Raw genomic sequence first — 14,409 nt, forward strand, 5'->3', positions numbered from 1 at the left:
TTTTGCGCAGCTCGTCAGTGAACAACGGCTCTGTGTAGTTAATGCTGCTCAATGTGAAAGCCCACAGGTGATGGAGATTTACCGCTGATTACAGAACCGGCTTTACTGATAAGATGCGCGTTAAATATCGCATGCGATTTATCGTGCAGCCCTAATATATGTGTGTAATTATTTGCATAATTAATGATTTGTGATTGTGTTATTGATTTGGTCCACAAACACGTCTGTCACACAACAGTATCGGTTATAATTGTATTCATATTTTATATGTTAATTATTGTTATTTAATAAGGTTAATAGTTTTGCTTTGTTTTGCATACTTGTGTGTCATGGCTGAAAATATTGTAGAACTCATTCTGTGTGAGAACTAGGGTTGGGAATCGTTTTAATTTTATCAATTCAGTTTCCAATTCTGCTTATCGATTCCGATTCTTTTCGATTCCAGTGTGATTAAAAAAATGAAGTCAAACATTTAAATATCAAACAAATTTATTGTCTCTTTTTGTAAAACATTTAGTTGCAGCTGAATACCATGAACAAAAATCAGCAGGCTACATAAAAACTGGACTTGTTTAAGAGCTGTTTGTGTGGAAAATAGAGCTGCATGATTCTTGATAAATTTAGATTTTTTTAATGCCGATTGTGGTTCTTTCATGATGTAATTGATGAATGAACGATTCAATGACTCAGTCAAGATTTACTTGTTTCATTACTGGATGAATCAGCATTTTTGAACAATTCTCTGAAATGATTCAAAGACAAATACATTTTAACAGCCCCTTTTCGCCACCTACTGGCATAACAATGTGATCAATAAATCTTTATTTGAAGTGTCAAATTACTTTCAAAGGGTGATTTACTCTATTTTGATCACTACCATACACATCAGAGTTTATATCTGAAAACTGAAAACTAAACTAAACTTTTATCCCAGTACTTCTGTAGCCGGGTTTCCATCCAAAGTTGCGAATTTAACTTGTGCGCAAAATTGGAATATCGCATAAAACATTTGCGAACAAGCACTGTTTCCATCCAACGAGTCGGGGAGAACAAAATCGTCACTTCCTGATAAACTGGCACTAAATATCACTAAGAAAAGTAAGAGAAGCCACTTAATGTAATAATTCTCAAATATAATAAATTACTTGCGCTTTGAGTGAGCAGACAAAACACAATAAATGCGGTCTTGCTTTTGGAGGTGAATGTCTGCTGTTTGGGAACGCAGTCATGGTAGACCGTTCTGGGAGGCAGTTATACAGAAATGGCCATGACAACATTTCAGATGCTGTGCAACAAAATCGGTCCGCTGATTAGTCAGGTTATGCTGTCCCATAGTGCAAAGTCACATGACTTTTTTGAACGCTCATGCGGGATTTATTCGCAAAATGCGTTTCCATCTCCCATCATTCGCATTAAGTCATAAACCACCTCAAGCGAGCGTAAAAACTTTTTTGCGAATTGAGGGATTTCTTTTTGAAATGTGGCTTTTCCATCACTTGTTTCTTATGCGATACTTCAAAATGCGCATTAAAACAAGAGTGATGGAAACATAGCTTGTGATTATTTGAATGTTTGTAACACAGAAATAATACTGTAGTTGAAAAGACTGCATTGAAGCTGTTTCATACATGACAGCTGCTCTCTTTAGGTCAGCAGCAGCGCGAACGCATATATGAATGTTCAAATCACACTGGTGATACTGTTCGTTCGCTGCACGGACGAACCATGGCTGAAGTCCTGGCAGATCGCCATGGCCGGGTCCTCACAGACGAAGAAAAACAAAAGAAAGAAAAAAAGCACTCACAGGAATTGATAGGCGGAATCCAAATTAAAATTTTACAAGAAGTAGCCGATTCCTGACCTTAAGTATCCGATTCTGGAATTGGAATCGATTTCCGATTCCCAACCCTAGTGAGAACTGACACATATACTGTATGTGCCTCTGTATCCCATCTTACTCAGATTGCAAAGAGTTTTCGCTGATGTTGAAACTGGGAAATGGAACCCTCAATCTAGGGGTGGATTTCAGGCTATTTCCCTGGCCGTCACACTAGGAATGGCTCTGTTTGGTGGTCTCATTACAGGTGGGTGTACAGTTTGAAAGTGCAGTGAGTGCATGCTTCCACTAGGCCAATTATTTGATCTTATCAATTTGAAGTTTTGCACTGTTATCATACTGTGCCATTCAAATCAGAGAATTTTAAGTAAATATACAAATGTTATGAAACGCACATTTGTGCCACACACTGAAAACACATAAACAAGGCAAAATGCATAGAGCTTAATGTTTTATTAATTGTAAAATGGCAAATATTTTCATTTCATTTTCATAATAATATTGTAATATTCACAACAAAAACGACAACAACAAAAATTATCACTATAATATATTCAGTTTGGTTTGGTTAAAAAACTTTGAATGGAACACAGACTAAAGATACACTAAAAAAATTGAGTAACAAAACAGAAAATAGAAATATTTTGTAATAAATGACATTCAATCCCCCTACACAGCGATTGTTTACAAAGTTTTAAAGGAAATCATACATTAGATTGTTCATGCTTCCCTGTGTATACATGTGTGTTCAGTATATTGTGATTTATCGATCTCAGATCAAACATAATATGTCTGTTTTTCTCAGGGTTCATTCTGAAGCTGCCCATTTACGGTGCTCCTCCAGATACTCACTGCTTTGAGGATGGACTCTACTGGGAGGTAAAAACTTTTCAGTACCATTTTTATAGCATTTTATAGTTTATGCTGTATTCTGTAAGCCTGTTTCAACCATAGATTCCTTACCTGTCCTTGACTTAGGCATTATTGCCTAATGTGCAGTATCGTATGACATTGTATGTACAATATGCAGAGACAGTTTTGAGTATTTTGAACAACACTCAGTCTTATCATGTGCTAATAGGAAATATGAATGTATTTCAGGTACCAGGGGAGGAGGAAGGCCATCAAGAGCTTTACGAAGTGGCCACACCAAACGAAGTGGAAAAACTCAGCAGCTAAATTGTCTGCGTTCACCTGTTTGCGTTCACCTGCGTTCACCAGTGACGTTCACTGCAGGTGCCATTTTTTTACTTACACTCTTAAAATAAAATGGTAAACTTTGTTCCAATATTGTTAATATCAGTATATGTTATTATATAAAACTATTAGCCCAGTTTACCTGAGGAACAACATTGAGAATGTACAACAAACCTGTGATTCCTTATAAGACCACTAGATGGTGGTCATGCAGAGCTGAGAATGGCTCTACTGCGCTGTGACAGAGGACAAGCTAGATTACCTTCTAGAAATATTTGTAATTTAAGATAGCCTACTGCAAAATATAGTTTATGCTTTCTCTTTATTTTGAATATGTTTGCAAGAACAATGAGAATCTGTTGCGGGATGTATGGAAAAATATTTTGTATTCATTTGGTATATATTTTTTTTATTCTCCTAAAATTTAATAAGAAATTGTATTAATCCTAAACAGCTGGAATTTAATATCTACAAAACTCTCTGTGAGTTACAGGTTTTGTAAAACGTTTCCTATGAGCGCACATTTTATCTTAGATTTCTGGATTATTTGTTTCAAACTAAAAGTTTAGAAATACTGTGAATATGGGACATTAATTAACATGTTTTATTGACTACTAAAATTGGAGGGGAAAATGTTTTGATTGATTTAAGATATTAAATGTATATAGTTACATGTTTATCTGTTTTAAAGAAAGTGTTTCTTTACAAGGATTATTTCTATTCGGCATAACCTGCGTTTGAACGACAAATTCTGTATGGAATGCCATTCAAATAAATTGTTCAGATTTATATTGCTGTCATTTTTATTTTAATAATCCCTTGAAGGTGTGTGAGAGAAATACAAAGTATATTTTTCGAATTGGGAATGTGTTTTTTTCACCACGTAGGCTAAGTGATTTTTTTCAACGATAAACAACGATGTCAAATCGCGCTGATTCCTAGTGAAGGCGCCGTTTAATTCAAGAATACTTAATGGCGCCTACAGTCACTGCGGAAAGGGTTAACGAAGAGTCCAGATGGTCTCCGTCGGGTAATTAGCACAGTTTCACTTTCTAGGATCAAACGGAGAAGGGAAAGTGGGGGTCTTATTTTGATAGCACGTTGTTAGGAGCCCCTGGAGCTCGCGGGCTGTGCGAGGAGCTGCTCTACGCCCCCTTTTCATTCGCGCACTGCGTGTTTTACAGAGACGGCGCCGCGGCGTGAACCAGCGCCAAGGTCTTTTCCCAGGCCTCAGACAGGTGGACAGCTGGGATGTGAATAGGCGCTAACGCTGAAGTGCTTAATTGCGCTTTATAATCAGCAAAAATGAAGAATGCTAACCGCACGTAATAGGGTATTTACATACTTGATTTGTTTGTGTGTTTTGTTTGAAATTTAGCTTTTTTTGTTTGTTTGTTTGAAAGGGTTTCAAAATGAAACGGCGCTGGAGATTGAAACCCACGTGATGGACTGATTAATTGTTGTGTTTTCTAGTCTATTGCTTTTTTTTTTTTTTTTACCTAGAGCCATTAAGCTAATTTTAGCACACTCATTCAGTTTATGGGATTTTTGTTTTTAGATAAAACCTAAAAAATAACCATTAGAAACGTTATATATAGCTACGTTCTTACTAGGTTCTTACCTCCCTGCAGTGTTCTGAGAACACTGAATTATAGTTACAGAAAATCTAAAGAACCTAAAGAAAATGAGCCATATGCTTTATGTTTATTTATCCATTTTCTCTGGTAAGAATGTCTCTAAGTGGGTCAGTGGGAGTTTGTGCTGAGGGGAATGTCCTGTGTGCGCTCTGAAAGCCTGTCTGTATGGGGAGAGTGCGTCTCTTTAGCTCACATTAACAGGATTACAGACAGGCTGTGCTCAGGGGCCATGGACCCTTTCAACCGCAGGCCTCCCTCTAATCGGTGCTCACACAAACAGCACAACGAGAAAAATAGAGAGAGAGCTAGTGGATTACAAATACAATGACACTACCTTGCATATATTTATTTGACATTTCTACGAAGACAGCACAACTTTGGCTATGGATATGGATATGTCAATGTGTCCAGCTACAAGGCGCACTGTATTCTATTCTATTGTTACGGAGCTATACCTACACTCCTATAAAGAAAGATTCCAAATGTGTTTTTTTGCAGTGATGTCATAAAGAACCATTTTTGGGTTCCTGAAAGAACCTTTCAGTGAAGTTTTTTTTTCTTCTTCGTTTTGTTTTTTGAGTGTGAAGAACATTTTAAAAATCTAAAGAACCTTTTTCCACTATAAAGAACTTTTTACACAATGGAAAAGTTCCATTGATGTTAAGGGTTCTTCATGGAACCTCAGATGCTCATGATGTGTTTCAGTCATTTTGACCCAGAGAGGATTTTCTTTTTCCTAAAAATGCTAATTAATGTTATCGCATTAGACTAAACCTTACAGACTTTGCTCACACAGGGTTTAACAAGTTCCCCAAAACGTAATTTTGTGTTTTGGGGTGATTTTCGCCAACCTTGTTACACAGTAAATCCTTATATTCCCAATATTTTTATCAACTTGTTTTCTTTCAATTAGCGCAGGTTTTGTATTTATTTTTGGAACTGATGGATCTTTGGCCTTGCTGATCTGAACTTATACACCTCAGAGTGCACATTGCCAAAATTATCCACAAATAATGCTTTTCACTCAAGCTCAGATCAATCCAAAGAAATACAAAACCTGTGCTAATTAAAAGAAAACAAGTTGATAAAAAGATTGAATCCAATATTTGGTAACAATACAGCATAATGGGAGGTTTACAAGCAATATTTAAAAACACCAAAATAGTAAAAGGATTTTTTTTGCAGCAAAAGGGTTAATAATGTAACGAGACCCTTAAAATTAGTTTTGCTAACATGCCATTTTGACTTAATAAAACTAGTTAATTTTAAATTTGTTAACATTTGATTGACTCTATTTGATTGCATAGTTTACAGAACAAAAGTGCTAAAATCTCACCCATATGGGCATTAACAAAGCCCGTTGTGGTCAGGAAGTCTCCTGTCAGCAGAAATTGGTGCTTATGTGAGTTTCCCATGTTCTCCACTTTGGCTAGTGAAGGTGTTTGGAACTGAATGGAGCAGAGCACAAGAGAATCAGACTAATATGGTCACAGTGGAGCTCACACCTGCTTCCGCCAAGGGCAGCAAAGTTCAAGAGGTTCATTAAGTGGAGAGCATAGCAAGAACAAAATGAACAACAAAATAGTGAGAAATGAAATACCAACTTAACAGGTGACCAATGTTGATTTTCATCATTAAAAGGAAAAACAATGAGTTAAAATATCTTCACAAATAAAAAAAAAAACCTGACTTTAAACTCGTATTTGTGTGGTGATTAAGGGATTTTTGCTTTCATAAGACCTCCCCCTCAGGGCCCATTACATTAAAAGGAATACAACAAAAGCACTGACGGCATCTTTTAGCGAGAGAGGGTGGCTGGACACAGAGGGGACAAAAGTTTTTGAGACCCCCCCCTTGGCCAAGCACATCCACACGCATGCTTGACATTGTGGGAGGTGTGAACCATGAGGTCAGAGGTCAGTATGGGTCAAGTGGGGTGAAGCCATCATAGAGTCTTAATTGAGTTGGTATTGTTGAATGAGGACGTGACAGTGGAGGGGCTCTATCTAGCTCAGCTGATGGAGTGGGTCACTATTAAAGCTTACGTGAAGTGTGTCTGGATGTCTTAGGCCACGTATAGACATAATCATGACAGTTCTTGACATGTGCATGAGAAATTTTAGCCTACATCAAAGATTTGTACACATTACAGTTGTTTACAGTGGATTCCAAATTTTGATGATCATTGACTTGTTCTTAGATTTTACTCATTTAAATACCTTTTACAGACTCAAAAATGGGAAATATCCATTTATCAAATGAATGAAACTAGGGACGGACCAATACTGAAATTCTTTCCTATACCAACAAGAAAATATTATTGATATAATGATACTTTTTTTTCAGGCTGACAACTCTATAAATCTATTTTATTCAGTTAAAAATATATATAATAACTTATAGGCTATTAAAATGACAACACTAAAAATGTTTAATATGTTGCAAATGTTTAATATTTTGAATAATAAATGAAATACATTTCAATTAGTGCTAGATGGTGATTTAAATCATAGGCAGAATCAAGTCAGAAATTATTAAAAATCCAAAATAATGTATAAATAATATGATTAATAATAAAAAATCATCAACATGCCAATATACTCTTCTCAGTCACAGGCCACCTTATAAATATAAATCTAAAAAATATTAATATAAACATTGTCTAATCACAGTGCGGGTCAATCAGGAGCTTATGGAATGTTAAGAGTATCGGCGTTTAGTGTCAGTCGTCAAACACACATATTTCTCCAAGAAATAAAAAGAGAAAGAAAGGAGAAGATATTTTAAGTTCAAATTAGATTTTGGTTTATTCATTTGGGGATGATTCATTGGGTATTGAGGGGGAAAAAGACAAAAAGAGAGAGTGAGAAATGCTGTGTGACTGGGTTTTGCAATAAGAACTAATTCTCTCCTATTTGCTCCTTCCCTCTACATCCCTTAAGCAAATTCAGTCAATGCTGTTTTATCAGATGCTAATTTGCATGATGGCAGCAAGCCACAACAGACTTGCAGCTGCACTACACACAAAGACAGAGAGAGAAACATATAGCCTTATAGAAACAAAACCCCATACAAAACACAAACATACAAACTTTAGACACACAAAATGTCACAAAGAGTGACTTACACACCAGCAAATCACACGTTTGCACACAAATCAATGCATTCGCTGTCTCCCCTCTCCCTTTTCTTTCTCTCTCTCACACAAACACACACACACACACACACCACGATTCACACCCCCTCCGCACCTTCTCGTCATAATTAAAACAGGAGGTGCCCCCACAGTGCTCTTTTGTCTTAGTGCAGCACGGTGAGAGAAAGGAGTCCGGTGGCTGAATATTAATGAGGTAGGGTGTCCGTGGATGGGCTGCATGAGCAGAGGATAAAAACACTGGTACTATTTTCCTCCTCCTACGCTTGTGGAAGGATACATCATGTGCCAAAACACCTCCGGCCACTCCGGCTGCCAGCGGTGGGGAAATGAGCACTATGCATTGAGAGAATGTGTAAGAGGTAGCCTGTAACTAGAATGCTGGTGTGAAAATGCAGTGAATGGGTGAATGATTGTGTGGCCTCTTCAAGCCACTAGGTGGAGCCGAGTGAGCTTTGAGACGGAGCTGGTGCTTGTTTGCTACAGTAGGCCTAGCTACCTGACTGAGCTTCACCGATGTTTAGTTGCTATAGATGGATACACATGCCTTAGTCTCTGATTTAAATATAGTATATAAACCTATATATAGGCTATATGCCTGTGCTGTGCGGTTTCTTTTTTCCTTCATAAATCATCCAGAATTTTTGTGAACGACTGATCGATGCTTTGTTTTCATAGGCAAACGTAGGCAACATTACCGTTTTTCCTTACATATTTATATATTTGTCAATGCCAAAAAAAAAAGAGTTTCCATGATGAATAAAAGGACAAATGTTGTTTAAAACATTTGACAAGTTGACAGTATAAATTTGGTTTTGAAAAACGTTTCTACATTTTAAAAACGTTACAATTTATTGACTCTTAATGTCATAAATTAACAAATGTAACCGGTGTAACCATGAATAAAAAATATTTTTCTTACACCTTCAATACTGTACATGTGAGTGTATGCATCTTTATTTTCAAAAATAATATTTTTTTTTCCGAGTTAAAAAGTGCCTTTTGTTACATACTCATAAATAACATAACATCACACCACATGACATTTTACAGCCTGGATTTTAAATCATAGAAAAGGTTTATTCAAGTCATTGCATGTATGAATTGCATTTTATTACTAAAAATGGTATTTTAAAAGTGAACATATTTGAACAAATTAATAGATCCAGACCAAAAAAACAACAACTTTACACCTTCAAAGAAACGCGCCTCCAACAGTGCTGCACGATCAAAATGCTTTCTCTAATAGACATGAAGGCAATGAATGCATGTATGCAAGCACCAAATCACACACACAAACACGCCGTCGCATAATGCCATGAAATTGTTTCTTTTAAGCTGTCAGAGAAACACACACACAAACACTTGCAAGCATACTTCCAGTGTTGCCATGCACCTCTCTCTCACACACTTTCCCACACAGCTACTTCCTGAGGAGGCATTTTTAAAGCTGAGAGGTTGGATGTCTATCTTTGGCTCTCAGTTCTAAGCGCCCTGTGTGAGTGTGTGAGGGGCCTGTATATGAGCAAACTGCCGCCTACTCCGGCCATGACCCACAATTCCTCACAATGCCCCCATTCTCTGGACTGAAAGGCTCCATCAGCCGCAGGGGCCAACTCTCTGGAGGGGTTATGACGCCTCCCAGGATGGCATACAGAGACGGGCATCGCTGCCAGGAAACCATGGGCCTGGCGGAAAGAGCCAGCAAAGGCGGTGATGAGAGAAAGAGAGAGAGAGAGAGAGAGAGAGAGAGAGTGAGAGCTGAGAGGGCGAGCAGAGAGAGATAGAAGGATGTGCTTGCCAAGTTTTGTATATGCCAGTGCCACTCAAGCCTCATTAGCCTGACTCTTTGTGCCACACTGCTCTCTGCTGTGAAGGGATGTGCAACTCGCTAGCCCTGACAGGAGCATCAGATGCTGGGTTAGTATCGATCAGTCCAGATTTAGACATGGAAGTGAGATCGGAATATTACTGCGCTTAATTTAGTGTTATTTTATTCAATTTAAAAATATTTCTATTAGGCAAAATGTATCTGACCATTCTAACACTAGTGTTAAATTTTCTTCTTATATATTTTTTTAATACAGAAAAATTATGTCGGTCAAATTTTATTTGAACATTCAAGCACTAGTGGTGATGTTTTTTTGTTATTTTTTAAATATAAAAAGAATTCTATCAAGTGAAATCTATTTGACCATTCACGCACTAGTGTTAATATTTTGTGTTATTTTTTTAAGTAATTGTCAGGCAAATTTTATCTGACTAATTAAGCACTATTATTAATATTTAATGTTGTTATTTTTTTTAATTCAAATATAATTCTGTCAAGAAAAATGTATCAGACCAATCATTAGCATTAATATTTAGTGATATTTTTTAAAATATAAAAACAATTGTGTCAGGCAAAATTGTACCATTCAAGCACTAGTGTTAATATTTAGTATTGTTTTTAAAAATCATAATCTGAATTCTATCGAGCACAAATTTGCTTGGACCATTCATATTGTGACATATATTATAGCAGGTATAAGCACGATTTTATAGTAAAATATACATTTGTGAAAGGTGATTTTTAACTACATTGCAAACTGCTAATAAAAATGCTATTAAAACATATCCAATTATTTTTTACAGTATATCAGCATTGCTGGACTGCAAGAAAGATACTTGTACATGGTCTTTTAAATCCATGGCTGTTTCTTTTAAATTAAAACAAAACGCACATGGTGCTGTGAAATAATGAATCTAAGAGTTTTTAGCTCCTTGTTTCAGGATGCATTTCTGCAAAAGTCTCCTGTAAGCAAACAACCCTGGAGGTTGGCCATGAGTACACACACACACATACATCCCAGAGCGTCCCTATGTGAAACGGCACAGGTCAGCCTTATCAAAGAGCCCATGGGGCCGTTAGGGGCATTGAAGGGGCAGGACAGCCTGGCAGGGGGGTAGAGGGGGTCCAGGTGGGGCATTAATCTTGGGGAGGATTAATCTAATAATCTAGTGATCCAATGATGAATCAAACTTCAGAGCTTGGTCAGAATCTCTACAGTTCCAATTAACTCCAAGGGAGGGAGAGGCTGATGGACAAGTCTATTATTGGCATTTGAGAGACACTGTGAAAACTGAAAGAAATCAAAGGAAAAGTGTTCTGGAGAATTACGCCCACGCCGAGTGAATGCACAGAACATGCATGACTGGCTCAATTATGCCCTTTTAACATTTTCCTTCCAAACCCCAAATCGTTAGGATATATATCGCAAAAGATGTAGTTTGCGACACCATGGTGGGGAGCAGTTGTGCCTTCGTCAATCCCAAAGCAAGCATTCACGATTACGTGAAAACCACAAATGGGCAGCAGAAAAAAAGATTTGGGATTCAAGATTAATTAAATTGAATTAAATTTACAGTCCTTTTGAACTATCTCTGCCTTTGATAAAGTCATTACATGTGCACATAGATTAAAATGCTTTCTTTAACATGAATCAAGCTAATTTGATGACAAAATCTATTTGTCCCTGACTTTCGCTTGCTCAGCACATACAAGAATTGTAGGAAATCCAGCTGGTCTTTTATTTCAATTTAATGAAACAAGCTATGCTGAGTTACAGGAATTGCAAATCTGAATCATATTTTAAACTCTATCAACAATAATCGTATACTTAAAAAAAAATATTCAAGCATACAAGCTAATGAAACAGTTCCTTATGTCTCTAATTCATTGGACCAATTGAACCTAAACAGTTTTGCGTAAGAAATAATATTTTTACAACACGCTGCTCACATAACATTGCATGGCTGACATTGACCTGTTGTTGAAGAGCAGGCCATCAGCCTATAGAGCCATATGTTAGAGGTGAGGACCCTGACCTTTGACCCCTGGCTAATTGGAGGCTTGACCCTGTTAGGCAAGGACAAGCAGGTCACAAGGATAGCAGGGCATGCTAAGGGAGGGATATGCCCCGAGGGCTTACCCCAGGGAACCCCTCCTTATGTTTAACATCCACCTTATGACTGATTAAGGATATGTCCATCCCACTGTGAGGTTAAACCAACATTCATATATCAATTCATTCATCGCTGCCCTAAAGCTATTCATGTGAATCAGCTATGGTATATTATGAACTTCCCTGCTTAAACTAAGATCACCATAATTTGATCACAAACAATAAATCTTTTTATGCTACACTGAAAAAAATGATACTTTGGACCAACCTAAAAAAATTACTGTAATTTGTTACAGCTAAATTTATTAGTTTTTCTCAAACTATATTTTTGATTTGGTTGAAACTTTAAATTTTAATTTAATATCAATCAAAATAGTTATTCTACCCAAGATAAAAAATTACATTGAAACAAAGTTAAAATATTGCTTTTTATGAAGACCAAATAATTATTTTTTACTTTGGTACAACTTAAAATTTTTACTTTGGAAAAACTTACTTTTTACCATAACATCCAAGTATAATTTTTACTTTGGACTAAACTAAATAAATTGCTGTAATTTTGTTACAAGCAATTTTATTACATTTACTCAAGTTGAATTTCTGATTCAGTACAAACTATATTTTTAATAACACCTAAAGCTATTTATTTTCTCTAGTCACAAGAAAAAACTTTACTTAAATGTAGGTCAATATATATTTTTTGCTTTGTTACAACTTAACTTTTACCATGAACAAAAGCTAAATTTGCTTTAATATAAAAAATTTTCACTTAAAATAAAACAAAAACATTGTCAGTAAATGCTCATTTAGTTGACTTACTATAAATAAAGACAGGAATATTCTCTTGGAAAGACCTCAATGTTTATTGTGATGTATTTTTAAAATATGCATCACCTTCTGTCAAAAAAAAAAAAAGAAGAAAAAAAAAAGCTAACTGAATTTTGCTGCCAGTTAGACTAGCCTGTATGCGCTTTACACATCAACAATTGATGGAAAAACACTAGTATAAAATAAAATGGTCTTTTCAAGATTTTTTTAAAACATTGTCAACTTTCTGTAACTTTAACCACATTAATGTAAAACTGTTTTGTACACCTCTCCTTGACCAGAAACCATGATTTTCACTTAGTCCAATGTAAAAATGCACTTTAAATGAACAACACAGTAGTTTCACTTTTTTCAGTGTACAGAAAAATAAAATAAAAAATAAAAATATTGATGCTTTTCACAGTGAAAAGAAATGTTTTAATGGACTGGCTTTTTCTAGATTAAGGTTTTTATTTTCATTAATTGAAATGCATCCACTCTGTTTGCCCTGTAATTAAAAATAAATAATCCAAATCTTTTCTTAATTTTTTTCTGAGAACAGTTCTAGTTTATGAAGCCGTACTATCTTTTTATTCTCTCTCTGCATGACACATACAGTAAAAATTTTTTCATAATTATAACAACGTCTTGTTTTCATCTAAACTTTATTTCTACTTAATTTAAGTTTCCGATCTCGGAAGTTTGAGTTTTCAGATTTTTAGATCAATTTTCATCATCAGTAATGAATCTCAAAGTGGTTGAAAATTAAAAGTGTCACTGCAGGTAGTATCTACATTTGTAATTATTTAAATATAAACTTTATTTATTAAAATATTTTCTATGTATAAAATATAGGCTATTTATTTTTAATATTTATTTAATTTATATAACTTTACCAGGATTTGTTTTCATTGTATTATTATGTTATTATTGGAATGATATATTATCAATAGTCGTCATTCAGGCACACAACAGTAAGTACAAACCCCTCTCACAGCTTCATTTTCATTGGCGAAATTTTTTTTTAAATGGCGTCTGCCGTGAATATGGTAAATTAGGCTACGTATTTTTGACGTACATGGATGAGTTGTGATGGGAAAATGATGAGTTTCTCAGCGAGTAGTCGGAAAGAATGAATATTTAATGGTGAGTGTTGATGATCCTGTGATGTGTGATGCCAGTAGCACGCTGTATATAATCCCTAAACTTGTTATTTGGGCCTCTCGCGCGCTCTCCGCTCCCAGCTGCCAGTGAGCAGCTCCGCTTCTGATTCTTTTCACTAGTTATAAGGGATGAGAAAAACAAAATGCCATTGGCAGCTGTTTGTTTATGGTTTCCCACGACTCCGTGCCAGTTACCTCTCGTCCCTTCGTCAGTCGCTTGTCCTCTCTCATTAGCCACCCTTCGGTTGACATCAAACCCGGAAAAAAGGGTAGGCTATAGGCGAGCCACGCTGAAGCGCGGTGGATCATCTCTCCTCACTTCTCTGGCAAATGTTCCTCTTGCTCTGGAATACAGCTTTTGATCTTACTCTCGCTTCACTATACCTCACTCCGCTCCAGGCCTTCGACGCCACATAACTCTAAAAATATATATGCTTCTTGGCAGAACCAGATTTTTCGCTGCATATGGGACGTTTTAATTTCCAAAGATCCACATTCATAGATCTGCTAATTGGTTCTTTAAAGTATTAGTCTCGTAAGCTACATAAGTGGTTTTCTAAATAATAATTATCGTAGTTATACACTTGTTGGTCTGATTTTGCCTGTATTTTACAGTTTATATTTCGCATGTTTTGGATGTTTTAGCCTACTATTTGTTTACAATTCACGT

At 36.1% G+C, this 14,409-nt stretch overlaps 1 protein-coding gene across 1 annotated transcript in view; it reads left to right on the forward strand.

Moving 5' to 3' along the window:
- LOC107689860 (ammonium transporter Rh type B-like) overlaps positions 1-3,727 on the forward strand; it is an 8,538-nt gene extending 4,811 nt beyond the window's left edge. The window contains exons 8-10 of the mRNA XM_016488031.1: positions 1,963-2,084; positions 2,643-2,716; positions 2,939-3,727. Coding sequence (XP_016343517.1) covers positions 1,963-2,084; positions 2,643-2,716; positions 2,939-3,016 — 274 coding nt within the window. The 3' untranslated portion in view covers positions 3,017-3,727. The remainder of the gene's footprint in view (positions 1-1,962; positions 2,085-2,642; positions 2,717-2,938) is intronic.
- The last annotated feature ends 10,682 nt before the right edge of the window (positions 3,728-14,409 follow it).

This window comes from Sinocyclocheilus anshuiensis, unplaced genomic scaffold (genome assembly GCF_001515605.1).
Source record: "Sinocyclocheilus anshuiensis isolate Anshui unplaced genomic scaffold, SAMN03320099.WGS_v1.1 scaffold1239, whole genome shotgun sequence".
Lineage (NCBI taxonomy): Eukaryota > Metazoa > Chordata > Actinopteri > Cypriniformes > Cyprinidae > Sinocyclocheilus > Sinocyclocheilus anshuiensis.